General features: G+C 39.9%; 1 gene segment (V, D, J or C); it reads right to left on the bottom strand.

The window, feature by feature from the left end:
- Positions 1–18,186: 18,186 nt before the first annotated feature.
- Positions 18,187–18,819, bottom strand: LOC127214669 (T cell receptor alpha variable 22-like). The segment is given in 2 exon segments: positions 18,187–18,590; positions 18,768–18,819. Coding segments are annotated over 2 exon segments (456 nt in total).
- Positions 18,820–25,513: the final 6,694 nt, after the last annotated feature.

The raw sequence follows: 25,513 nt of genomic DNA, 5'->3' as shown, positions 1-25,513 counted from the left end.
GTGCATGTGAGGGGACAGAGAGGGTAACAGGGTGGGAGGGAGGGAAAAGGAATGTAAGGATGGAAAAATTTAGCCTAATTCTCCCCAGACCCAGTCCTCTAGCAGTGAGTAAGCAAAAGGTCACATTCTTGACTGTTTATAACAGGGTTGTTTACAACAGCACCTGTGACTGAGTGAACACAGGAAATGAACCTTGTCACCCCACCCAGAAGCCCAGGCAAAAGCAGACTTCCTGGGCTAAGCGAGGGCTTGGATAGTTCAAATTGATTGGTCCGCACTGGATGCATGGTTTATGATGCTCCGGCTTTGTTGTAACCCTATAAAAGCTGTCTCAATCCTGTACCCAGGGTTCCCCAGTCCTCTACCCCCACGTGGAGTATGGCTGCAGAACCCAGTGAACTGGAATATAGAAGACCTCATGCTTTTGCATCAAGACTGCTTCTCATGAGTGATTTGTGGGGGGCGCCTTTCCTGAGTCAGGTCTTTCAGGAACTGGGATAGACATGTAAAATAAAAAGTAAATAAATAAATAAGATGAACTAAAAGAAAAAGAAAAAAAATAAATAAATAAACAAATTTATTTAGAACTATGTAAATATAAAGCCTGGTACAATGTGAAATGATGAAAACTTCAGATTGGGTATAAGTGCCTTCTGAATCTGAGTTCAAGCTTTGTCTATGCAGCAAAACTTGGCTCAGGAAACAAAATAGAAGATAGATAGATAGATAGATAGATAGATAGATAGATAGATAGACAGACAGACGATAGATAATATACAAGTCCATGCAGAAAAGACAACGGTTAAATGACACACTAAGTACTCATTCTTTGAGGGTACAGTGACACACAATACATAAGTTATTTTACTTTTGGGTTCTTCATGAATGAACTAGTGAAAGATTGTGTTGTGAAAGGTTGCTTTGTTGGTGATTTGCTTTTATAGTAAGATTGATTATTTTTAAAGGAATTTATCTGCCTGATTTCTGAAAAAGAAGTATATTTCAATAATTGGTATGTTCATACCATCATCACTAACTATCACACACATTTCCCTAATATATATAGGGAAAAAAAACTGATGTGTTGTAGAGTTGGCAATTTTGAACAACGCATGCAAAAATCAGTCCCCCTATAGTGTGGTGTTGTGTAGATGGATCTGAATCAATCAGGGCTCCCCAGAGAAGCAGAGACACTATGTCAAGTGGCTTGACATTGAGCCAATTCTAAATCCAGGCATGTTGGCAACAAAGAAGAACCATCACATCATCCTCACTTATTATTAGGTTTTAGGGAACAATATATTTTATTGCGTATCAGTATTCTGTCATTTTTATTACAAAGGAAGGGAAAATAGATTAGATTTTGTTGGTAGACTGGAGATAGATGAGGGTGAAAATAGGAAGGATCGGGTAGGGGAGGGAAGGACTGAGGAAGAGATGCCTGCAGTAGGGGTCATTTAAAGAGCAGTATGGAAACCTAGTGTGCAGGAGTACCTTCCTGAAAACTACAAGGGTGACCCTAGTGACGACTCCTGGAAATGGATATTGCATTGTTACTCAGTGATGGAGCACATAGCCTATTATGCATTAAGATTTGTGGGTCAGTCTGTATCACCTCAAAAATAGTAGTAGTAGTAGTAGTAGTAGTAGTAGTAGTAGTTCATAGTCAAACACGACCATATTCTCCCATAAACTTGTAGTCACAAAGGACCACATCCTCTCATAAACTTATAGTCATACAGGCCCATGTCCTCCAAGAGTGAGTATGTTTCTGAAGAGACTAAAGATTGAGCTAAATCTCACCCTCTGGGAACAGGCACAAACTGTGTGTGCCTGTGGATGAACAGTGTGCTCTTCACAATAGAGCTATTCTCTAGCTGCCATAGTTTTTGAAGTGTGTATTCACAAAGGAATGATTCTGATTGATGAATACTGTAAGACTCTCAAGAGGATCCAAGTTCAGCTCCCAAGACTTATTCATAGTTACTCACAACACCCTTCAATGCCAAAGTCAGGAAAAACCAATATCCCTAGCTTATGGGGGCACCAGCAGCCATTAAAACACACATGCATCCTGAGCACACTAGACCTGCCTATCCATGCAGACCACCCGGAATCCCAGCCTGCCTGCACTCTGACACCCAAGGCTGGTCCTCTGCTGGAGTTCTGGGCCCCTACCAGAGATCCACCTATGCCCTCGGGGCCATCCTGAGTTCCTGTGGGCTGTCTCCTTGACCCCCATCACCTGGCCTCTGCTAGAGGCCTCTGCTGGAGAGTGCCAGGCCCAGGCTAGATCTGTCTATCTGCCTGGGAACATCCTGAATCCCAACCTGCAGGATCTTAACACCCATCACCTGGCCTCTGCTGGAGCCTGATCTTTGACCCCCATCGCCAGGCCCCTGCATGAGGAGAGACCTCCTAGAGAGCTTGGACCACCCAGAGCTGCAGACATCGAACTTCTGAGCCACCTAAGCCCACCAGGGGAGGACCATAGAGAGAGAGAGAGAGACCCCACCTGAACCTACTAGAAGAAGGGAGGGGAAGACGACAATACAAGAAAACACCTAACAATAGAAAGACAAGCATGACACCAACAGAATCTAGGGAATCTATACCAACTAGACCTGAACACAACAAAGCAGATTAATCAGAAGAGAATGACTTAAAAAATATCATCATAAAATGATAGAGGCCCTCAAAGACAATGTGAGAAAATTCCTTTTAGAAATGGAAGAAAAAACAAACAAAAAATTGGAGGAAAAGACCAAATCTCTTAAAGAAAGTACAGAAAGCCAAGAAAAACAAACAGGTAAATGAAACATTTCAAGACTTGAAAGTAAAATAGAGACAATAAACAAAACACAAACTGAAGGAATGTTGGAAATAGAAAAACTGGGCAAACGATCGGGAACTACAGACACAAGTATAACCAACAGAATATAAGAGATGGAAGACAGAATCTCAGGGGCCAAAGATAATCTAAAGGAAATAGATTAATGGACCAAAGAAAATTTAAATCCAACAAATCCTTAACACAAAATATCCAGGAAACGTGGGACACCGTGAAAAGGCCATACCTAAGAATAATAGGCATAGAGAAAGGCAAAGAAGCCCAGCTCAAAGGTGCAGAAAACGTATTCAACAAAATCATTGAGGAAAACTTTCCCAATCTGAAGAAGGACATGCCCATTAAAGTACAAGAAGATTGAGTTATTCTAGTGTTCAACCTTAAAACAGGCATTTGAGTGCAGATAGTTTAATTAGGAAATATAGGCAGTAATGAAGAAGAGTAGTATAAAGACCACAAAGGGGATGAGGTCAAAGAGGCTCTTTTACACTGTTGATCAGAATGAAAATTAATAAGAGCATTTGCAAAAGCAATGTGATAACCACAAGTAGTTTTTATTACATGTATTCATATGTATTTATGTGTTTGTACACATAAGAGTGCATGTGGGAATCAGAAGACAATTTGTGGTAGTCACTTCCGTCTCTCCACAACGTGGATTCCAGGGATTAAAGTCAAATTGCCAGGGTTGGTGACCAACACCTTTATCCACTCATCCATCTTGATTGACCTCACAGAGACATTTTTAAAAGTGAAAATCCTATAGAAAAGCAAATCCCTGAGTAAGTCTGGGCTCTGTACATATAAACAGGGAAATAGCTAGAATTATATTTCTTGTAGGGTCTTTGTAATAAAAGCATGGAAAAGGCTCCTTGAGCAGAGAGTTAAAAAAATCTTTTCACCTTCAGGAAAACACTATGTTAAGATTCTAACTCTCTTTTAGAAACCCATTAAAGATAAAGGTCACAAACATCCCTCCAAACATTACTATAGCAATATGATTCTGATTCATAAGATGTAGTTCAACTGTAAAAGAATTAAAGATACTTTAAAATTGAATCTCAGTGATTGTTGTAATTGTGACAGTAAGTATTGGCTACTGCTTGTGGCATGCTTCTTCTAAGTCCTGGTGGCTTGTTGGTCTTGGTCCTTCTTGGGTGAATACTTGATATAGGAGAAAAGATGAAAAAAGCTAATAAAGGAAGACTGAGCTGTGCACAGGACTGAAGCATCACATTGGAAACATGATTGGTGGTGACCTATTGACCTTTGCGAACCCTACTTCTGGGCCCAAATGCCCATCAAAAGTGACATTGTATATTCTTAACTTTAGATGACACACATCAGTTGAAACATTAAAATAGATTAATACAACTCTCCCATGTTTCCAAATTATTTTGGCAAAAAAGCAGACCTCACAACCATCATATAACATTTTATTATTGATATAATTTTAAAACACAGAACTACACTGTATTAACATACACATATGTATTAGAAATGCAAAGTTCAAATTTGGGAACGATCATCAGCTTTGTTTTCAGAAAATTAAAGGGAATAACATTGAGTTGAAAAGCAAGATTGATGACAATTTTATTGGAAAATGGTTTGAGGTTTATTTGAAATTTTACATTTAAGCATAACCATATTAATTCAGATACATGTACTTACAAGATGTCATAACTTGTCAAATTGCAAATATAACTGTCTAAAATTTTGGAATTCTCCATTTTCTCATTTGCATATTTATGGAAGATTGGTCACACAGAAAATAAATAATACTGCATTGATCATACATGATCTTGTGTTTTAGTTGTATAAACATAATTTCCATGAGGCTACAGCTGTTCTTTATCCAACTGTTATCAGTGAGATTCAGAAAGGAAATTCTTTGGTGAGACAGCCTGCTTCCCATGACAATCTGTCTCAAGTGAGCAGAAAACACCAGTATTAAGAGCCTGAAACTTGTATGCGGCCCCTTGAAACTGCACAAGATTCCTCATCACAATCACCTCTATAAACTCCAAGTGTTCCCCTCCTTCCTTGCAGACCCCCATTTCCCATGAGCGAGTGCCAGTCCTTCACTGCTTGAAGTAGTTTCATCTGTTGAGGTTAGACTCTGGTCTTTTTCCTGCCTTCTGTCTCTTTATTCTGTGCTCCAAATCTAACAAAGGCATCAGGATGGCATCCTACTTTCCTTTTCAGTAGCCATGAGAATACAGCCTGACCATGATCACTTAGTAGGTAGAGAATTCATTTGACCTAACACTGCCAAGTTACAGTCCATCATAGCATTGAAGTCACAGCAACATAAGCTTGAGTGAACCTGTCACATCACCCCCATAATGAGGAATAAATAGCATAGAATGCTTCCAAGACATGCTCAACTCAGTCCCCACTCCACTCAGTGTGCAGAGCAGATCTGGGAAAAGTGCTGCTCATGTTCATGCTGTATCTCCCTACAGGAATTATTGAAATCTGCCACAGACGCTCACACACAAACCTAATGCAGTCGAGTCCTTATTGAGATTCTCTTCATGGTGAGTCTACCCTGAGTCAAGTTGGCTGAACTAAAATCACAGATGGAGAGTATTTCTGAGGCTCCTGAGGCAGTGAGTGCAAGCTGTTACACTTCCTAACTCTAACCTGCAGTCTGAAGCAGGAAGAAACCAACACATCTCCATCTAATGCACACCACATAGACATCCACTGTAGTCATTGTTTATGCAGAACTGAGATGTATCTTCAAGTCTCCTGGAGATAACCAGTCAGTAGAAAACATTAAGGAAGTCTACTAACAACTATTAAGGAAGCAACCATTGCTCAGGAATCTTTGCATGTTTGTACCTTGCTATGTCATTTTTCTTGGAAGCTGTGACCAAATGTCTATATACTGCAGATAGAGCACTAATGACAAACCAAGGTAATGATTGCAGAGAAGTCAATCTGGGAGAACTAATAAGTTTATTATGTTACTTGCAGGATCACAGATGACTGACTCAGTGAGCTACAGTCCTCTCCAGAGTCTTACAGGTTTGTGTTCAGCTCCCCCTGCAGCCCCAGACACTGCACTCAGAGCACAGAAGTACACAGCAGAATCGCTCAGGTGCACAGAGGCTTTCTTCAGGTAGAAGGAAGAGTCTCTTTTACTGAACTCAGCCTCAAAGCTGCTCAAGCTGCGAACCATGGAGTCTCCTGAAATGTACTTGAGGAGAAATTGGAGGCCATGGTTTGGGCTCTGCCTGTACCAGAAGAGGTAAGGAGCTCCACTGTAGGAATAAGTGCATCTGAGCTCCACCGAGTCTCCTTCGAAGACAATGACATGGGCATCAGGCTGAGTAACTGACTGTGCTTGGATGTCTCCTGCAAAATCAATAACAAGTTAGTAAATGTGATGCAGACTTCATGAAGGAAAATATTCTTAAAACAATTCAAGTGAGAAAAACACTGATTTGTATGCATCTGCAAACAATAAGGATGTTTTACTCACCCAGGAAAAAAAGCATCCCCAGGAACAAGATGAGGACTGGAAGCATGGCTGAGCACTGGGAACACCTCTGCTGCCTTTCTGGGAAAGCTTGGCACATGCAGGGCAGTGGCTGGAGTCCCAGTTCTTAAAGACAATGGCACAAAGCTGACTAAACACCTTCCATTTTAGATAAAATTCTAAAATAAAATAAGCCTGCAGAAGTGGACCTGGTACTGGGAACTTTCTGGCGTCTGGCTGTCTGAACCTCTTCACTTACCAGATGTTTAAGAACTCAGCCAGACGCAAGGAGTGACTCAATTCAATGTGTGGATCAACTTCAGAAATGGAAGAGGCTAATCTGTGCAACATCGCCCTCTGGTGGCTAGTTGAGGATAAGGACTCTGAAGCAAATCCATGTGTTCTTTCTGTCCAGAGCACAACCTCAATGTTTCTAAACTAATTCGTGCTGTGTTGAGTCCTAACCTAATGAAAAACAGGCCATGCAAATTGGAAGGGTAATTTTCTTTAAAAAATTAATGATCATATGATAAAACTATTAAAGTTGGAGGCCATCTCCACTTGAAAATTAAAGTATAAGTTGCAAGCAGCCCTGCTGCCTGAAACATTGTCAAAACCCAGAGACTGGATCTTAAAAGTGTGTTTGGTTTAATCCAGGAAGGCAGAGAAAAATCTGCCTTCAGGCGTTTTCTCATTAGCACTTTTTGTAGAGAGCCAGAACAATGGAATCAATTTGAAGATCAGTCTTATCCTTCTGGCCAGATGGCTCTTGGGTCTGAGATGTCCTTCCCATCCCCCTTCCCAACTCTCTCTCTCTCTCTCTCTTTCTCTCTCTCTCTCTCTCTCTCTCTCTCTCTCTCTCTCTCTCTCTCCCCTCCCCCGTTTCTTCCACACTTCTCTTCCACCACCCTAACCCTTCCTTAACTGATAACAAAGAAATCTTTAGCAGTGTGTTTGCCTGAGGATTCCTTCTTACAGAAGCAGTCCACACATGCTCTTACAATTCATATGCAGAGGGCCCTCTCACTGTGCCCCTAATACAGCTGTTTCCTATGCAGACACATTCGGATCAAATGCCCTTGGCTTTCCTTTATGCCTTTGCTGATAGTGAACAACTAATCAAAGGACTTTCTTGTAGGATATGAAGATGACTTTGGTGAAAGAAAAAAATGACAAATAGAAAATATGTAGTCTAATATATGAACCCTTGCTTTTAAAAATGAAACAAATTTATCAATTTCAAGTAGAATTGTAAAGATTCATTAACTTTAGACTAGTAATGATAGTGCAATATGGAGAAAAGACAGTAAAACCACATTATCAATTAGTATGGATAGTTCTGAGATAACACCATCAAAAAACAATAGATTGGAGTATCTGCTGATGTAACTAGGCTGCCTAATGAAGGTACTTACACACACACACACACACACACACACACACACACACACACACACACCTTGAAAGTATCAAGATTTATGAAAAGAGTAAAAGAAAGGTTACATGAGCCATGGACTCTTTAGGGGGAGCACCAGTGAAGCCCATCCCACAGAAACAGAAACTGTGAGAACAGCTTGACCTAGACACAGATTAATTAATATCCATGAATTTTAAGTTGGTGGATGTTGGGTAAGCAAATGAAGGTAGTGTTGATTGTAGCCAAAAGCCATGCCATTCTGAAGGAGAAGTTTTTTCTTCCCCCTTCACTTTAAGACATGCAGTTAAAAGAAGAATAGATGCTAAATCTAAACAAGTAGTATCGTGAGATAAAGGAGTCACTTTACAATAAGGAAAAGGTCCCTGCTCCAGAAGAGATGACTTTTCTGTCTCTGCACTTAATAAGAAAGTCATAAAAATATATGAAGCAAAAGCTGAGAAAATTAAAATGAGATAAGTCTACAATCAGAGTTATAGATTGTAATGGTCACTTCCAAATTACTGATAGGACAAGGTAAAACTGACCTAGATTAGATCAACCAATAACACCCAATTGACACCTGTACTGCCATTACGCTCATCAATGCACTGAACTTTTTACCAGTGCACAAGCAGTGTTCTCTTAGAGAGACCAGACACTCAGACAGTTCAAAATAAACCAGTGAACCTGCAAGGATTGAAGCTACATGATATGTGCTTACAGGCCACAAAATAACATAGAAATCAATCACACGACAAATGACAAAATGCAACTGAGTATTTGGAAATTAAATAATACATTTCAAGTAACCCAATGATACTGATAAGGGTAGATATAAAGGGGACATGAGAAACTATTATGAACTAAAGTTTGGTAGAGCATAGCCTACGGACAATTTTTGGTGTAGCTAGCACAGTATATAGAGGGAGACATGTAAGATTTCAGTAGAGAAAGAAGAGTTCAAATCATCAACGGACATCCATCATGAGACTCACTGCTTTCCAATTCATTTTTACTTAATTTATTTAATATTCACTGATGCATATAATGTGTTTGATTCAATCCACTACCATTCCCTCTCCACCAATGCCTCCTACCTACTTTTTCACGTCTGACTTCATGGGCTGTCTGTGTGTTTGTGTGTTTGTTTGTTTAAAATCAATAACCAGTCAGTCAACCAGTGCTCCCTGTATGTGCATAGTGTGGTACCATCACACTGGATAACTTCTTAGGACCCACCTCCCAGAAGAAAAGAGATTCTTTCCTTCTTTTTGCAATATTGAATTAAATATGTGAAATAAGATACTTGACACAGGAAAATCTGAGATTAATGTAAGTTTGTAATTTTCTTATGCTGGCTATTAGCATGATATATTGCTTTTTTGTTACTTTCATTTTTCAGTCTGTATTTGTCAACAAAAATCAATTTTTAAAAGAACGATGTGTATTGCATGGTGGAGTTTTACACTTTATGGTTCTTATCTTTCGATTGGAATGTTCTGCTTTTTATATTTAATGTAATTATTTAGGATCTGGCTTGATACTTGTTTTGCTTTTGAAGAATTTTGTTGTTGTTTTGCTTTTCTATTTATTCCTTATTCTAGTATTCCCTTGTTTCTGATTTTTTGGAGTTGTATGATGGTTTATTTCATGCAATTTTAGAATCAATACTATTTGTTATTACATAAAACTCCAATGCCATATATGTAGATACACATCTCTGTAAGTTGTTAGACAACAAGGCCTCATAGTCCTCTCAAAGTGAAATCCATCCCAATTCTATAGGGTGGAGCTCTATATCACATTGCATTCCTGGAGGTGATACAATCTTGAAGAACTCCAATGAGAATGCATATGCAAATATTCAAGAATGATAACTCATCTTGACTGTAAATAATATATAAGCACTAGAATAATTAGAATAAAATAGAAGTTAAAAACACTCTACTGTGTAATTGCCCAAAATGACATATTTTCTCTGAACTTTCCTCATAATATTTCTGCAATGCAGTAGAAACAACTTCACTAAGCAGGAAGAAATATTTCCCCACCTGCATATCAATGCCAAGGTTTTTTCCCAAAGTTTAGCACTAACTCTGCAGTCCTGAGTGCATTTTTCTTTTCTTTTTGTTTAAGTAGCCATTTGCAGTTTATTTATTTAAATAACACTCTTTTATATTTATTTTACCTATCAACCAGTTTCCCCTCCCTCCTCTTCTTCCCTTCTCTCACTTTCCCCATCTACACATCTCCCCATCCACTCCTCCTCCATCTCCATTCAGAAAGGGACAGGCCTCCCATGGGCTTGCACAAAGCATGGGACATCAAGATGAGGTAAGACCTAGCTGCTCTGCTTACCTGGATTACTAAGGAGGCTGGGCAGGTCATCTAGCATGGTGAACATGTTACCAAAAGCCAGCTAAGAGCCAGGGAGAAGTCCTGCTTTCACTGTTAGAAGCCTTACTAAGAGAACAAGCTACAGGATTGTCACATACATACAGAGGGCCTAGGTCAGTACCGTGCAGGCTCCCTGACTGTTGGTCCAGTGTCCATGAGCTCCACAAGCATGTGTCACCTGTCTCTGTGTCCCTCTCCATGATCCCCTGGTTGTGTGCATTTTTCAATTCAGTTTCAAACAAACCTAGGAAAGCAACAGATGAAGAAGAGCCAGGCTCCCTGAATCTTTTCTGGCATGATTGCTACAGCGGGAATTTTGCTTCAGTTCAGGAATGGATGCTTCTATTATGCTAGGCTTTGTCATAATTTGACGCATGAACTCTGTAGGGCTGCAATGGAGCCAGTGCAAACATCACTAATGTGTTAGCCGGACACAAGATGACAGTGTTTCAGTGAAGCACTACTTTCCCCTCCACAGGGAGCAACCAGAGACTGATTTTCAGTAAAGGAAAATAGATTTAGACACCTTAACAATGTGGTGACCCTTGGCTGAATACATATGGGATGAGAAATCTGTAAATATTATCAAGAATCTGTGGCTGGGAGGTCTCAGACCATACAGATAAACCCACTCGTTTGCTAACTGAACACAGTATTAAATTGCAATTTAAACATGAATCTCATAAATAACCAGGAAAGAATATTACGTGAAGTTACACAATCTCAGGTTGCAGAACCAATTTTTAGTAACTTATTTGTGGGCCTTCAGTAGGATCCAGCAGGTTTGTATCTGAGAGGGGGAGTGTTGATTGAGCAACAGCAGACAAAGATGCTTAAGAAATGGACAGAGACACAGGATAGAGTCGGGAGGGCAATTCAGTGAATACTGGATGCCCCAACTTTATTCTTCAGCATTCTTAAGAACCCTAGCGAAAAGGGGACATGGCAAAAGACTTCTTTATCATGTATAAGGAACAAACAGACATTCTTTCCTCCAAGCAGTTTGTAACAAACTCTAGACTGAATTTCCTGTTACAGTTTTACTTTACCCTTATAATTATCATTTTTGCTATCACCATAATTTCCAACTCATAGTTTATTTATGTACGGGCATCATCCAATCTTTCTTCCTGTATGTTAGCTTAGCTGACTTTCAGGAAGTTCAGGCTCAATATATATGCAAAGAAACAACAGCTTTGTAGAGACCCTACCCATGTGCTCTTGCTATACATATCTAACCCTTCCAGAGTCTTTTCTATATACTCATGATTATGTGTCTCTTGGTATGACTAAAACAGGCATAAGAGCCAAGTGAGTGATTTTCATTCCTAATCACTACATTCAAATTTGTCATTAGATTCTAATTTGTGCTCTGAACAAAAGGGAAATGGACACTTGAAATTATGTTGGTGCAAGCTCTTTACCTTTGGGTACATTTACACAGCCTCTCTATGTTCTGTCTTTTGAGGAAAATACTCAAGGCAGATCATTTGAAGAAGGTTTCTCTTAACTTCTGTTTCCAAAGAGATGGAAGGAAGTTATATTTGTAAAGAAATTCTCTGATCCAGACAACAGCTAAATCAGACATAATTACCCACTTGTCTGCAACCTACAGATGTGCTTCTAAATGGGTCCCTGCAGCAGGCCTCATTAGGGAGCTCCTGGATTTTGTTCCTGTGAAAATCCTAATCCGGCTTCTGACACCAGATATCACGGTTAAATAAGGATCAGGATGAACAAATAGGCCAAATAGATGTTTATTCAGGGAAAAATAACTTACAACCTAGACAGATGAACACCAGGAAATTCCAACTGATGCTCTCCTGTCCGAGTCCCACCAACAAGAGAGCTTTTCCTGGCTCTTCCTCCGACCTCCTTCCACAGGTCACTTCCGCCCATGGCTCCACCCCCAATGGGCGTGGTCAGTGCCACAGAACCACTATCTCACTACACTTTTGTGCACCAAGAATACATCCTGGTACCACTGTCAGAAATCCCTTAGACTATCCAGTTCTTCTAACTGAGACCCATGTTCAGGGGGTCTGAGTCGGTCCAAAGTTGATTTCCCAGCTATCAGTCTGGGGGCCCATTAACTCCTCCTTGTTCAGGTCACTGTCTCTGTGGATTTCTGTAACCTGGTCTTGTCCTCCCTCTCTGCATCTGGATTCCAGTTCAGCCCAGTGTTTAGCTGTGTCTACATCTGTTTCCGTCAGCTACTAGATGAGGGCTCTATGATGATGAATAAGTTAGTCATCAATCTCATTATCAGAGAAGAGCATTTATGGTAGCCTTTCTTTCCACTGTTACTCAAATTGTTAGTTGGGGTCAGTCTTGGAGGTCTCTGGACATTTCTCTAAGGTCAGTTTTCTCTTCAAACCTATAATGGCTCAGTTTTCTATGGTCTCTCTCTCTCTCTCTCTCTCTCTCTCTCTCTCTCTCTCTCTCTCTCTCTCTCTCTCTCATCAATTCCTCTCCTGGCTCAATCTTCCTATTCCCATGTGCTTTCCTCTCCTCCCCTTCTCATTCTCCTAGCTCTCTCTTCCCTCACTGCCCACCACTCCCAATATGCTTAGGAGAATTTCCCCTTCTGTGAGGGACCTTGTATGAATCTCTTAGAATACTCCTTGTATCTTAGTTTCTCTGATGGTGTGAAATATAGGCAAGTGATCCTTTGCTCTATGTCTAAAATCCACATATGAGTGAGTACACACCATGCTTCTCTTTTGTGACTGGGTTATATCATTCTGGATGATTTCTACAAATTTCATACATTTGCCTATGAATTTAAAGATTCCATTGTTTTTTTTCCACAGAGTAGTATTCCATGATGTAAATGTGCTACATCTTCTTTATCCATTCTTCAGTTGAGGGGCATCTAGATTGATTCCAGATTCTTGCTATTACAAATAATGCTGCTATGGACATAGTTGAACAGATTTCTTTATTGCATAGATGTGTATCATTTGGGTATTTGCCTTAGAGTGGGATTGCCAGTTCCTGTGGCAGACTGGTTCTCATTTTCCTGAGGAACTGGCATATTGATCTCCAAAATGGCTGTACAAGTTTATACTCCCACCAGCAGTGGAGGAGTGTTCTCCTTTCTCCACATCCGCTCCAGCATAAGTTGTCATTGGTGTTTCTAATTCTGGCAGAAGTAAAATGGTGTCTCAAAATTGTTTTGATTTTCATTTCCCTGATAGCTAAGGATATTGGGAACTTTCTTAAGTGTCTTTCAGCCTTTTTGATTTCCTGTATTGAAAAGTCTCTCTTCAGTTCAGTGCCTCATTTTTAAATAGGGTTATTTGATATTTTGGTGACTAGTTTCTTGAGTTCTTTATATATTAGGGAGATCAGCCCTCTGTCAGATGTAGGATTGGTGAAGTTCTTTTCGCAATCTGTGGGCTTCTGTTTGATTTTTGTCAACTGTGTCTTTTGCCTTACAGAAGCTTCTAAGTTTGAGGAGGTCCCATTTATTAATTATCTGTCTTAATGTCAGTGCTATTGGAGTTATGTTCCGAAAGTGGTCTCCTGTAACAATTTGTTCAAGGGTACTTCCCACTTTCTCTTCTAAGAGGTTTAGTGTGGCTGGATTTCCATTGAGGTCTTTATTCCACTTGGACTTGTGTGTGGCAAGAGACATGGGTCTATCTGCAGTCTTCTACACACCATCATCCAGTTGTGCCAGCACCGTTTGTTGAAGATGGTTTCCTCCTTCCATTGTATAATATTAGCTGTTTTGTTAAAAAATGGGTGTTCATAGGTGGGCGGGTTAATATCAGGATTTTCAATTCGATTCCATCTGTCTACCTGCCTATTTTTGTGCCAATACCAAGGTGTTTTCACGACTATAACTCTATAGTAGAGCTTGAAGTCAGGGATAGTGATGCCTCCTGAAGTTCCCTTATTATACAAGGTTGTTTTTGGCTATCCTGGGTCTTTTGTTTTTCCAGATAAAGTTGATTAATTTCCTTTCAAGGTCAGTAAGAATTGTGCTGGGACTTTGATGGGGATTGCATTGAATGTGGAGATTGCCATTTTTACTATGTTTATCCCACTATGCAAGAGCATGGGAAATCTTTTTATTTTCAGGTACCTTCTTTAAACACACAAAGTTCTTATTATATAGATCTTTCATTTGTTTGGTAAGCATTACCCCAAGATACTTTATGTTGTTTGTGGCTATTGTAAAGGGTGGTGTTTCTCTGATTTCTTTTTCAGCTCCTTTATCATCTGTATATAGTAGGGCTCCTGATTTTTTTTTTGTTGTTGTTGTTTATCTTGTATCCTGCTAGTTTGTTGAAGGTATTTATCAGCTGTAGGAGTTTCCTGGTAGAGTTTTTTGGGTCACTTATATAAACTATCATATCATCTGTAAATAGTGACAGTGTGACTTCTTCCTTTCCAATTTGTATCCCCTTGATCTCATTGTCTTGTCTTATAGCTTTAGCTAGAACTTCAAGTACAATATTGAAGAGATATGGAGATTAAGGGCAGCCTTTTCTTGTTCCTGATTTTAGAGGAATCGCCTTAAGCTTCTATTCAGTTTGATGTTGGCTGTTGGCTTACTGTATATTGCTTTTATTATGTTTAGGCATGTTCCTATTATCCCTGATCTCTTCAAGACCTTTATAATGAAAGGGTGTTGAATTTTGTCAAAGGATTTTTCAGCATCTAGGGAGATGATCATGTGTTTTTTTTTTTTTTTTTTTTTTTTCCTTTTCAGTTTGTTTATATGGTGGACCACACTGATAGATTTTCATATGTTGAACCATCCCTGCAACCCAGGGATTAAGCCTAGTTGGTCATGGTGGATTATTTCTCTGATGTGTTCTTGGATTCGATTTGCCAGTATTTTATTGAGTATTTTTGCATCAATGGTCATGAGGGATAGTGGTCTATAGTTTTCTTTCTCAGTTTTGTCTTTGTGTGGCTTGGGTACCAAAGTAATTGTGGCCTCATAAAAAGAGTGTGGTAATGAACAATCTGCTTCTATTGTATGGAACAATTTGAATAGTATTGGTATTCACTCGTCTTTGAATTTCTGGTAGAATTCTGTACTGAAGCCATCTGGCCCTGGGCTTGATTTTGGTTGGGAGGCTTTTGATGACTGCTTTTATTTCACTGGGGTTATAGGTCTATTTAAGTTGCTTATCTGTTCTTGATTTAATTTTGTTAAGTTGTAGTTATCCAGAAATTTGTCCATTTCTTTTGAATTTTAAAATTTTTTTTGGAGTACAGGTTTTCAAAGTATGACCTGAAAAGTGTCTGTATTTCCTCAGTGTCTGTTTACATCCTTCTTTTCTAATTTTGCTAATTTGCATGTTTTCTCTCTGTTGTTTGGTTAGTTTGGATAAAGGTTTGTCTATCTTGTTGATTTTCTCGTAAACCCAACTCTTTGTTGCATTGATTTTTTTGTATTGTTTTCCTGCTTTCTACTTTATTGATTTCAGCCCTCAAATTGATTATTTCCTGGCATGTACTCCTCTGGGGTGAGTTTGCTTCTTTTTATTCTAAGGCTTTCAGTTGTGCTGTGTAATTCTCTAATGTGACTAGCCTTCGTTTTCTTCATATGGACACTTAATGCAATGAACTTTTCTCATATCACTGCTTTCAAATTGTCCCATAAGTTCAGATATGTTGTCTCTTCATTATCATTGAATTGTAGGAACTCTTTAATTTCTTTCTTCATTTCTTCTTTGATCCAGGTATGGTGCAACTGAGCATTGTTCAGTTTCTATGAGTTTGTAGGGTTTCTGCGATTTGTATTGTTGTTAAATTCCAACTTTAAAGCATGTTGGTCTGATAAGATAAAGGGGACTATTCGATTTTTTTTTTAATTTGTTGAGGTCTGTTATGTCGCCTAGTATGTGGTCGATTTTAGAGACGTACCATGTGAAACTGAGAAGTAGTGACATTCTTTTGTGTTTGGATGGAATGTTCTATAGCTGTCTTTTGTTTCTTTACTAAGTTTCTGTCTGGTGGTATTGTCTAGTGGTGAGAGCGGGGTGTTAAAATCTCCCACTATGAATGTATGAGCTTTTATGTGAGCTTTGAATTTTAGTAGCATTTCTTTTACCAATGTGGTTGCCTTTGTATTTGGGGCATAGATGTTAAGAATTGAGACTTTGTGCTGATGGATTTGTCCTGTGAAGAATACAAAATAACAGTTTTCATCTCTTTTGAATGATTTTGGTTTGAAGTCTAACTTGTTAGATATTAGGATCCAAGAAGCACGTGTCCATTTGATTGGAAGATCTTTTCCCATCCATTTAACCTGAGTTAATGTCTGTCTTTGAAGCTTAGATATGTTTCTTGTATGCAGCAGAAGGATAGATTCTGTCTTAGTATCCAGTATGTTAGCTTGTGCCTTTTTATAGGCAAGTTAAGACCTTTTTTTTTTTTTTTTTTAGATATTTTGTTAGCAGTGGCATTGTGAGTCTAATCGCCCTGGGCTATCCTTTGGGTTGTGGTGAAGTGGGATTATTTATTGTCTATGTTATGTTATGAGTGTAGTTAACTTCCTTGGGTTAACTTTCTGTAGGGCTAGATTTGTAGATATGTATTGTGAAAATCTAGCTTTGTAATTGAATACATTTGTCATTGTTACATATGTATGTATATACAGGCTTATTCCTAAATATACAAATACAAACTATTCAATCTATATAATGCCATTTGTAAGTACATTTTCCAGGATGACCAATGGGTAACCAGTTCATGTGTTCTTCTCTAGAAAATGCTACCACCATTCCTGAAGTACCAATATGTCATTGTCTAGGACTGAGGCTCTGTGTACTGTCCTCCATTCACTTTAGCATGTCTATTCTTGTTGTCCAAGTCCAGTTTTTGTTCAGGCAGTCATGTTTGTGAGTCTTCATATGTATAGCTTCTGACATTTTTAGGAGACACAGTTTCACAGCAAACTCCCTAATCTTCTGGTACTTATCATATTCCTTCCCATTTTTGTCAATGTTTCCTGAGCCTTAGGTGCAGGAGTTAGATTGTAGACATTGGCATGGGTCTAAAATTTAGAATTCTGTGTCTTGACTGGTAGTGGTTTTCTGCAATGGCTACCTCTACTAGTAAAGTCATGGTTCTTGGATGAGGAGCTACAACCTCCACTTCACTAAACCATGTGTATCCCGTACACATTCGTTGCACAGGGTCTGCTTATTTGAGTCATTTATTCTCTTTTATTGAGTTGTGATATTGAGTTTTTAAATCTTCTATTTAAAGTCAGTTGAATAAGTTACCTGTGTTTCTTGTCTCATTATTGTGTTAAAGATATTCAGACCTTTGTCTGGAAAATTTCAGAGAAATACTGACTAAAGTTAAATGTATAAAAATGTAATTCAAAATAATGAGTCAAATATTCATAGGATTTAATTTACCCCAACATCTTCTATAAATTCAGTAATAACAATAAAATTCCAAGCAATATTTTTTTTAAATGTTTAAAGGATGAATCGTATGAGGACAAGTTCACTGCAGGTGACACCATTCTGTGGGAATATCCTGGATCATATAAGAAAGCTTCTTAGGTATGAGTCTGTGAGTGACCTAACTACAGATTTCCTCCATGTTTACTGTTGTAATCTCCTATTTGCGGTCCTGCCTTGATCACCAATGATGGACTATGAACTGGAAGGAGAGCTAAATAAATGCTTGCAGGCTGTAAGTACTTTTTTCTCAAAGTTTATCCCAGCAACAGAAAGGAAACCAGGACATCAGCTCTCTGTACATTCTGTGTCTTCCATGACTGGACCTTCCTGATGTTGCTGTAGTTTGTTTTCTTCTCACTAACCCTGACCCTGTCTGCAGCAGGTGACCTGGAAGCCTGCCTTTGCCTTATAGTTCCCTTTCTTCTGTCCTTTGTGAGATCTGCACACTGCAGCTTAAATGATTACTTTGACTGTGTCTTCCAATGTCTTCTCTGTTAGCTCTAAGATTAACACTGATGCTTCTAGATGGAGTATACATGGAGAAATGAAGATAAAACCAAAGCCACAATACTCAGAGTCCAAAACCTACCTGAGGTTAAATTTCTACCAACACAAGAAAGGGGATACTAAACCAGGCAGAAAGTTCTGTTGTAGCTTCGTGATAGGTCCTGTGAGTGGTTAAGCTTTGTGTACTGGCTGCAGGTGTGTGGGGACACCTTGCATCCATAGCACAGAAATAAGTGTCTGAGTCTGTGGTCTGAGAGGAGGAAATGCACAAAGAGCTACCAGGTTCCTGAGTGACTGTCATGGACTTCAGTCTTCCAATCTGCTCTGATCCAGAAGAATTGGAGAGCAGGCTGATGAGGGGTCCCCCAGGACTTTGATAAAACCACTGCATACTGTTCAAAACTGTGGAAAACTTGCACTGCAGCTCTGCACTCTCTCCCTCCTGCAGAACCAAGGACTCAGGACTCTGCTCCACTTGTTGCCCTTTCACCCCTGAGTAGAAACAGAGAAACAGACACAGATGGAGGTCACTGAGCATCCACAGAACCCTGAACACACCCCAAGTCCTCTGAGAAGGAGGCAGCTGTGCAGGACTCCTGAGCTGCTTCCCCACCCTCCATGTGCCCAGCACAGTCCTCTCTGTCCCTGAGTGTGGACAGCCAGACTCACAGCAAACCTGGGAGCACAGCAGCCCCAGCAGAGAGCACAGCAGCCTCTTCATGGTGCTGTGTGGATGCTAGAGACAGAAGCAGTAACCAAGCCCTGGGCTGTGGTGTCAGGATGGCTGTGAATGTCCCACCTCCTGCTCCAGGCAGCTCCACCCAGGAACCCTGCCAGACCAGACACTGCAGAGTTCCTCCCCCCCCTCCCCACCCCAGGCTTCTCAGCCTGAAGTTCTTCCCAGTCAGACCTGGCTGAGAGTCTGGGTGCTGCACAATGGGGGTAGGGGATGTTTTAAGATGACCCTCCTATTGTTTGGAATTAGGGATCCAGGAAGCAGGAGAGGAAAAGCCCCTTCCCAGGAGAAAAAGCCTCAGTCCCAGAGCCTGGCTCACTCAGAGAAGCAACAGCTAAATGTTGAACTCAGGAAACAGGAGCTTGTTCTGATTGAAGACCTTTCTGGGGCCTGAGAGATGGCACAGCAGATAAAGGTCCTTGTCCTTCTGGAGGCCTTAGTTCCCTCCCCAGCATAGACATCAGGTGGCTCACAGCTGCATGTAACTCCAGCTCCAGGTGACTGGATGCTCTCTTCTGTCTTCCTCAGAACCTGTACACAAGTGTCAGACAGACCTTTCCTCATATACAATGAAAACAAAAAGAGTCTTTTTTGAAATATTGAAATTTTGAAATAATTTAAGCAAAATCACCACAGTAGAAAAAGAAAAGAAACTGGAACATAATGATCAAGCATGTATAAATGTAATGGTTTCAAAGTTTTGAATGCATTTTAAAAACTGGGATAATCCTGCACCAGGCAAGATTTGTTCTTAATGTTGTTTAAAATTGACCGCATAGGAAGTAGTGGCTTGGGGAAAGATAATGTAGGAGATTTGGCACCCAGAGTGACTGGGACACCAGTGCTGGTGTGTTATTGCTTATGGTGGCTGCAGAGAACAGTATACTGTGCAATCCTAACAGTACAGAAATTCATTTTAAATATTAAAACATTAACTTTGTGTGTGTGTGTGTGTGTGTATTTACATACCTCCTATGATTTAATATGTTTTTAATCTTACTAGATCTTAGGGTATGTTATGAAATAAATTTTGAGTATATTAACCTGCTGCCTACACTCCTGCCACTATTCCCTGACAATCTAGTTCCCCCTCCTTTAAAATAAACACATCAGGGTTTGTACAGCCCATATATTCTTGGATGTGTGGCCATCAGTCGAGAGTAGTCTATGCACCAAGGGTTGCACCAATAAAGAAATATGGATCCTCCCAGCAGCTACCAATTGCCCGTAGCTCCTTGGCTAAAGGTGGAAATGTCCACCTTCCCTCTGCTTGCTGGATTTGTGTCGGAATTTATCCTTTGCAAGTTTTATGTATGTTGTAGACCTCTGGGAGTTCATGTGAGTAGCTACCCTGCTATGGCCAGAAAACACTATCTCCTTGTTCTCATCCCCTGCCTTGCATTCTTTCTGCTCTCCTCTGCAGTGACCTCTGATCATTGGAGGAGGATGTGTGATGGAGATGTTCCACTTGGAGCCTAGTGTGTCACATCCTCTTCTTCTCTGAAGCACAGTTTGGTACCTAGACAGGAAATGACAAAATTGTATTTCAAGATTTAGAATAATTTTTAAAAACGGAATAAGGTGGAAATTCTCCTAAATTGTTTTGAGTGACTTAAAGCTAACTTTCTTATTTTGTGTATTTTAATGTCTACACCATAGCTGGCACTTGCCAACTAACAACTGACAAATGCTGCACTGGAAAGCCTGTGACACAGGATGTGGATGGGGCTCCAGGCCCTGTGTCAGGTTTGAGGACAGGCTGCAGGTGCCTGCGTAGCATTGTGCACTCGCAGCACAGAAGTACATGGCAGAGTCCCCAGGCTGGGTGTCTGTGATGTGCAGGGAGAAGTGTTTGGTTTTCTTATCCTGTAAAACTATCAGTCTTTGGTCCTGCTTTCTTTCAACAGTTGATCGAATGTCAATAATGAGCTTAGGATGCTCTCCTGGTCCTTGCTTATACCAAGGGAAGTAGGATGAAGTACTGTCTGTGTAAGTGCAGTTGATGACAGCGCTGGCTCCTTCCTGGACTCTCAGGGTGGAAGGAAGCTGCTCCACCTGCTCTCCGTGGCTCACCCCTATGCAAAGAAATGGACAGAAAGGGGTAAGGTCATCTGGTCTTCACTTTCCAGGATTCTCTCTTTCTGCAATCACTAGAGAAAACCTGAATAAAATAAAGTTCCTTCCGGATGTCTCAGAAATGCCCACAGAGTATTCTGTGTTCCAAAAATCTTAACTCACCATCCATCTTCAGCCACAGGATCATGAATAAAGTGGGAACATATGTCTTCATTGTTCTTCCAATTAAATAACGATCTAGTGTAGTTTGTGATAATTGCAGTTCAGATATAACTTCCAGGGTGTTGTTCTTTTTCAGTAAGAATTCTACTTCTAGAGTCATCCACTCAGCCACTGAGAAAATGTCTCTGGTTCTGCCCCAAGCCTGCACAACCAGCATACAAGGAAAAGTATTCTCTTCATACTCCCCAGCAGCTGAGGTCTACTACCACCTTGTGGTTGCACCCTTAACAGTGAGGCCTCTGCTGAAGTGTTCTCTGACCTGTGAGGGACTCAGACACATAAAGCAGCATATCAACAGGGTCCTAGTGCCGAGAGATCAAGAATGGTATTTATACACACTAGTGATTCTGTTTTCCATCTTTAAATCTGCCATACATTATGTATAGTACTTCGTATGTAAACGTATATACAAGATTTTTCATACATAAATGCATATGCAATGTATTTGTGTGTATATGTGTATGAGAGAGAAGGAGAGAGAGAGAGATTTCTTATATCTGATATCTGGAACTGTATTTACAGAGTGCTCAGATCATTCAAGCAACTCTCCCTTTTCATTTGCAAAATAATAATGTTCTTTCCATTACAGTGAGATCTTGTTGACAATACAGATATGATGTTTGTATGCATATATCTTACTTTCCAGAGATGATGTCCTGACCTGGAATCACAAATACACATAGGAACTACACTTTGGGAAGTTCTCAGAAGGCATTTGTTCTTGAGGATAGCACCATCCATTTTACTCACTCCCACCACATTTAGACTAAATTACTCATAGAAGAGCAGTGGTAGATTCCCTGGAGAATATGCCAAACTTCACAACAAACTCAACTTTTCTCCTTCCCTTGGACCCCTTCAAGCAGCACACCACCCCATTTCTGGCTCACTCCCTTTCCTTTGTCTCAACTGTGAAAAGCTATAAACAATGTCTAACTGGTAACTCAGTGTACATATAGACTTGGAAAGTAGGTAGGTCATCTTCACTGTCCTTCTTGTCCAACATTACAGTTCCCCTGGTACCATCTCCTGTAATAGACAGCTTGCAGGGGCCTCTCCTCTCATTTTTCCTCCATTCGCCGAGGATTCATCACAACACCCAGTGCTAAGTGGAAAGTCCCCATCAAACCTCTCCCCTCAGGGTTCAGAGAATTTTGCAAAGAGGAAGCAGAAAGATTATACAAGTCAGTTGAGATGGAGGCATTAAGGAAATAATGCCATCCACAGAGTAAGCCTGGCTGACATATGAACTCACAGAGATGGTGACAACAAGCACATGGCCTGCAGAGGACCTATACAGATGGGATCCCAGTGCTGAGAGGTGAAGTGAACACAATCCCTCATCCCTAACCAAGAAGCTATCTCCAATTGACAACCTCTCAAGGAGGAAAACTTAGTTTTTGCCAATAGTACTTCACTGGGTACACAAACCACTCTTAAGGGCAAGCCTCATATCCAGCTATAGATGCTATAGATGGCCAACTCAATGAGCTCAATTTTATTTTTAGAGTTTTTTTAATCTCATAATTATTTGTCTGGGCATTATTTTACACATTGGTTGCTTGCTTATATATTATGGCTTCCAATATTGTGTTTTTATGAATTTTTATTTATGCATGTATTTTTGCATATATGTATATGTGCTTCTTATTCTTTTTATTTTTTCTCTTCTTTTGTCCTATTCTGGTTTGTTTACTCACTGGCTGGTTTTCTAAAAAGATAGAGAAGTGCAAAGTTACGTAGGTGGGGACAGGGGGAGGATCTGAAAGGAGATGTGGGGAGGAAAGCAATGGTCAGAATATATTACATGAAAACATTGATTTTCTTGATGATTTGATTACTTACTTATTATGTATACATTGTTCTGCCTACATGTTTGCCTGCATGCCAAAAGAAAGCACCAGATGCCAGTATAGGTGGTTGTGAGCCACCATGTGTTTGCTGGAAATTGACCTCAGGACCTCTGGAAGAGCAGTTGTGCTCTTAACCTCTGAGCCATTTTTTCCAGCCCCCAAACTCCATTTTCCACCAAAAAAAAAATTAAAAAAAGAGAATTGAGATGCATTAGCCTGAGTCTTTCTTTCTCAATGTGGTCTAGGTTTGGAGCTCTTATTTCTTATTGCACACAGAATGGAACAGATCCTTTCCACATCCAACATGCAGAGGTGAAACTGGTTGATATTCCCTGGGGAGACTGCTTCTGCAGGAACAGGATGGAGATACAGTGCTCAGGATGAAATGTGGAAGCAGGGTTTCTTCCTATTCATGCTCATTTATCATCTGTAACATTTTTATTAATTATTTTTATATCATGTACATTGAAGTTTGTGCCTACATGTATACTGTATTGGGGTGTTGTATTCCCTGCTATTGGACTTACAGATGGCTGTGAGCTGCCATGTGAGTTTTTGAAATTGAACCCATGTCCTCTAGAAGAGCTGTCAATGCTCCTAACCACTGAGCCATCTCACCAGCTCCTCATCTAATCATTTTATAATGACATCATGCACATAGATTCTGCCTTGTAGTGGAATTGGATGAGGGGGGTTATGAATTTTTTACCTTGAAATTCTTTATGCTACTGGACACAGAAAATACCTATAGAGAGCAGTGTCAGGGAAAGGGTGATAAAGGATTGGCGAGAAACTGTTTCATAGTATAGAAACCTAAAACCATTCACAATTCTTGGGAATCTAGTATTCCTACAAAATAGATACAATCCTATCTGGGTTTCCATACCTCCCAAAACATAAATGGAGTGATAGTAGATCATGGGAACATTAAATTTATAGTCAAATGAAATAAAATTAATTGAGATTTTCTAAAAATAATGATCCTATATGGTGTGATATGGCCGTGAACTCGATGGCTGAAGCAGAGATAGGAAGGATGCTTCTTTATGATGCCCTGCTTTATCATTAAACCCAACAGATATTTCTTGTATGAAACCTGCTCCTGGCAACCTGGAGAATCTCAGAATGGCAGCAGTTACTACATTATTAACATATTTAGTAAAAGTCACATTGACAGCCTCATCTTGATGGTTTCCTGATATAAGTTCCCTCTTTCCAGAAGTACCAGGTACTTCTCAACAGAAGTAGTGATAAAGTGATGTGGGATGCACTATATACTGCAAATATGTGTTGCTTTTATTGGTTGATGAATAAAGCTGTTTTGGCATATGGCCAAGAAATATAGGGCCACTTGGGCAATCCAAAGAAACATATGAAACACAGAAGATGGAGTCAATGTGACACCATGTAACCACAGCAAACAAGGTATAAGGTGAGTCACCAGGCACTTTGTAGTAAAACACAGAGTAATAGAAATGGGTTAATTTAATTGTGAGACCTTATCAGCAATATGCCTGAGCCATATATCATGCCTGGCATCACCTATCACCCACTGTGATTTGGCCTTTTTAAGAAGAGTTGATGGGAGCCTGAGTGCATTAGGATGGCTCTAAGAAGAGGATGGCCATGCCTGAGAAGCAGGAGTGGTGCTGCTGTAGAGGGTGGACTATAACTGGTTGCAAGGCATGGTTTAGGAGAGAAAGGCAGTGAACAAACTCAAGAATTTCCCTAATATAAACTAGGAAAATTAGTCAAATTTTATGCAAATGGCAGGGCAGTGCAAGAAGAGCTGGCAGATGATTCATTGACCACCTTAGTGGAGGTGGATGTAAAGGGACTAAAGATGAGGCTGAAGAAAGGTGACACATCTGTTCAGAATCACACAGTCACAGATGGAGGCGACAGCTCGAGAATCAGAGCTGGCTTTGGAGAAGTTGAACGAAATTGAAAATCGAATAAAGACAAAAAAATATTGTGACTGAAAAATGAACTGGCGATGGCTCAGCAGTCTACAAGTGGACGCGGTGCTCAGTACTTACCTGATAAAGTTCACCAACTTGAAAGTTAAAGAATGTGGAAAAATAATTGGAAAACAAGAATTTTAATGAACAATTGGCTCTTTGAAATGGAGAGGCTGAGAATGGAAACAGCACATCAAGAAGACAGAATGAACAGTTTGTCAAGGCATTACTGACAACCAGAAACAAATGGATTCACAGAAAGACTCATGTTGATTAAGGAGAGGGAGAGGACAGTGACAACCGATCACAGTTGACTGTAAATAAATAAACATATAAATAAATAAATAAATACTGTGAGCTTAGCATCTTGGTGAAATTTTTCCCTTACTAGAAGCTAATAAGAAAATTAGAGGTCAGAATCAAGAAATGAGTGAAAATCTAGAAGAATCAGTACAGGAAATGGATAAGATGACTGATGACTACAACAGGATAAAACTCTTGTGCATCAGACAGATATTACTGTGCACCACATTTTAAAAAAGAACGGGCATTGGTGATTCAAGTCTG

This window comes from Phodopus roborovskii, unplaced genomic scaffold, assembly GCF_943737965.1.
Source record: "Phodopus roborovskii unplaced genomic scaffold, PHOROB, whole genome shotgun sequence".
Classification (NCBI taxonomy): Eukaryota; Metazoa; Chordata; class Mammalia; order Rodentia; family Cricetidae; genus Phodopus; species Phodopus roborovskii.
This window is presented reverse-complemented; position numbering and strand designations above follow the sequence as displayed.